This window comes from Polistes fuscatus, unplaced genomic scaffold (assembly GCF_010416935.1).
Source record: "Polistes fuscatus isolate 324 unplaced genomic scaffold, CU_Pfus_HIC Scaffold22, whole genome shotgun sequence".
In the NCBI taxonomy this organism is placed as follows: Eukaryota; Metazoa; Arthropoda; class Insecta; order Hymenoptera; family Vespidae; genus Polistes; species Polistes fuscatus.
In genome coordinates, this window is record NW_025113099.1 from 1,730,072 (window position 1) to 1,732,082 (window position 2,011).

Here is a 2,011-nt window from a genome sequence, read left to right on the forward strand (position 1 = left end):
TTCTTGCTTTACGAATATTAGATTCTATCTTGGATTATACAAAAATGATTAATGTGATAGTATAGTATCACTATATGTTATATAAAAGTATATGTGTGCTGGTAATTATGGCAAAGGATTGAGTTAAATATTAGTAACAAATTAGTGCACAATTTCTTGCTTTACAAATATTGGATTCTACCTTGGATTATACAAAAATGATTAATGTGATAGTATAGTATCACTATATGTTATATAAAAGTGTATGTGTGATGGTAATTATGGCAAAGGATTGAGTTAAATATCAGTAACAAATTAGTGCACAATTTCTTGCTTTACGAATATTAGATTCTATCTTGGATTATACAAAAATGATTAATGTGATAGTATAGTATCACTATATGTTATATAAAAGTATATGTGTGCTGGTAATTATGGCAAAGAATTGAGTTAAATATCAGTAACAAATTAGTGCACAATTTCTTGCTTTACGAATATTAGATTCTATCTTGGATTATACAAAAATGATTAACGTGATACTATAGTACAACTATATCATCACATATGTATGATGTATATAGAAATATAATATAAAAATATATATGTGTGTGTTGGGGGTGTAATTATGGCAAAGGATTGAGTTAAATATTATTAACAAATTAATTGTATATTTTACTTAATATTCAAATGATTTATGTTATAAAATAATCATCAAATAATACTATACAATGATACTATACGTATACACCTAATTGAAATTTATTCGAAACGTTTAAATCTACCTTACGAGTTTTCTATTATACAAATAGATCCGAACTCCCTATCATTCTATCTCTCTCACTCTTTCTTTCTCTCTCTTTCATCTTCTCTAATTACCTGGAATACACTTATTTCTCTTGTTATAGTCGGTAAAACGAGGGCATCAAATTTATGATGACCGAATAACTCGGATAATGAACTAATATTTGTTAATCTGTAGATTAGTGGTTTAATACTCTTACACTGTACTGTTCGTGTATAATCCTACACATATATACACACGTATCTACATTCTATACAAGTATATATATATGTGTGTATTTGTAAGTTTATGAAATTAGGCTTGCTATCACCAAAACTACGATTAACTTTGAATACAACATGAAACTTTATGCAGACCAGGAAAAATGAAAAGATTTATAAGATGAAAATATAAAAAGCTTATTTTTCATGTATTAATATACACGCACACGTGTGTATGTATAATACATAGTCTATGTATTTGTGATTTTACGAGTAATAGGTTAACTGAATAAAAAAAAAAACTACGATGAACTTTAAGTATGGAAAATCGAGAACCTAGAAAAAACGTGTACCTGTGTTAAATGAAATGATGTAAGATAAAAAAAGATAGAAAAGACATGCAGGAAAAAAAGAAAGAAAAGAAAATATTGCATTCTATACCTGTACTCACCGATCTCCGGTATGTTCCTGTCATAATCTCTCTGAGCTGAAAACTGAAACGAGAAAAAAGAAAAAACAATTGAGGTATACCGTTTCATGAAATATCATCCGTCGAGATTGAAACAATAATTAGATAACGAGTAATATCTATGCGTGAAAATATATTTTCTTTTCTTGAAACACGTTAATGAGCTATTGAACATGATAGAACGAGAGAAAGAGAGAGAAAGAAAAAGATCAAAGGTAAAGAAAATTATTGGACCGTATTAATAAACCATTTGCTCAAACGTGTTTATACGTTTTATACATTAAATTATTTACTGAAATATCCTTTGCCACTTGGTGCAAATATTACAACCGTACTACTCTTCCCTCTTTCTCATTTCTATCTATTTATCCATCTTTCTATCTTTCTATCTTCCTATCTCCTGTTTACAAGATAAATCGGAATATATTAAGAAAATTAAACAAATTGATATCTCGTTAATTTGAATTGTACTATCAACGAAATAAACTCGAACGATAAATGTTTTTCCTAAATTTTATTATTAATATTATATAGATATATTATATTATAAAAATATTTATT

At 27.1% G+C, this 2,011-nt stretch overlaps 1 protein-coding gene across 1 annotated transcript in view; it reads right to left on the reverse strand.

Moving 5' to 3' along the window:
* The window catches only part of LOC122517908, an 81,654-nt gene that overhangs the window by 38,103 nt on the left and 41,540 nt on the right, over nt 1-2,011 (reverse strand). The window contains exon 2 of the mRNA XM_043636525.1: nt 1,423-1,475. Within this exon, the coding sequence (XP_043492460.1) occupies nt 1,423-1,456 (34 nt within the window). The 5' untranslated portion in view covers nt 1,457-1,475. The remainder of the gene's footprint in view (nt 1-1,422; nt 1,476-2,011) is intronic.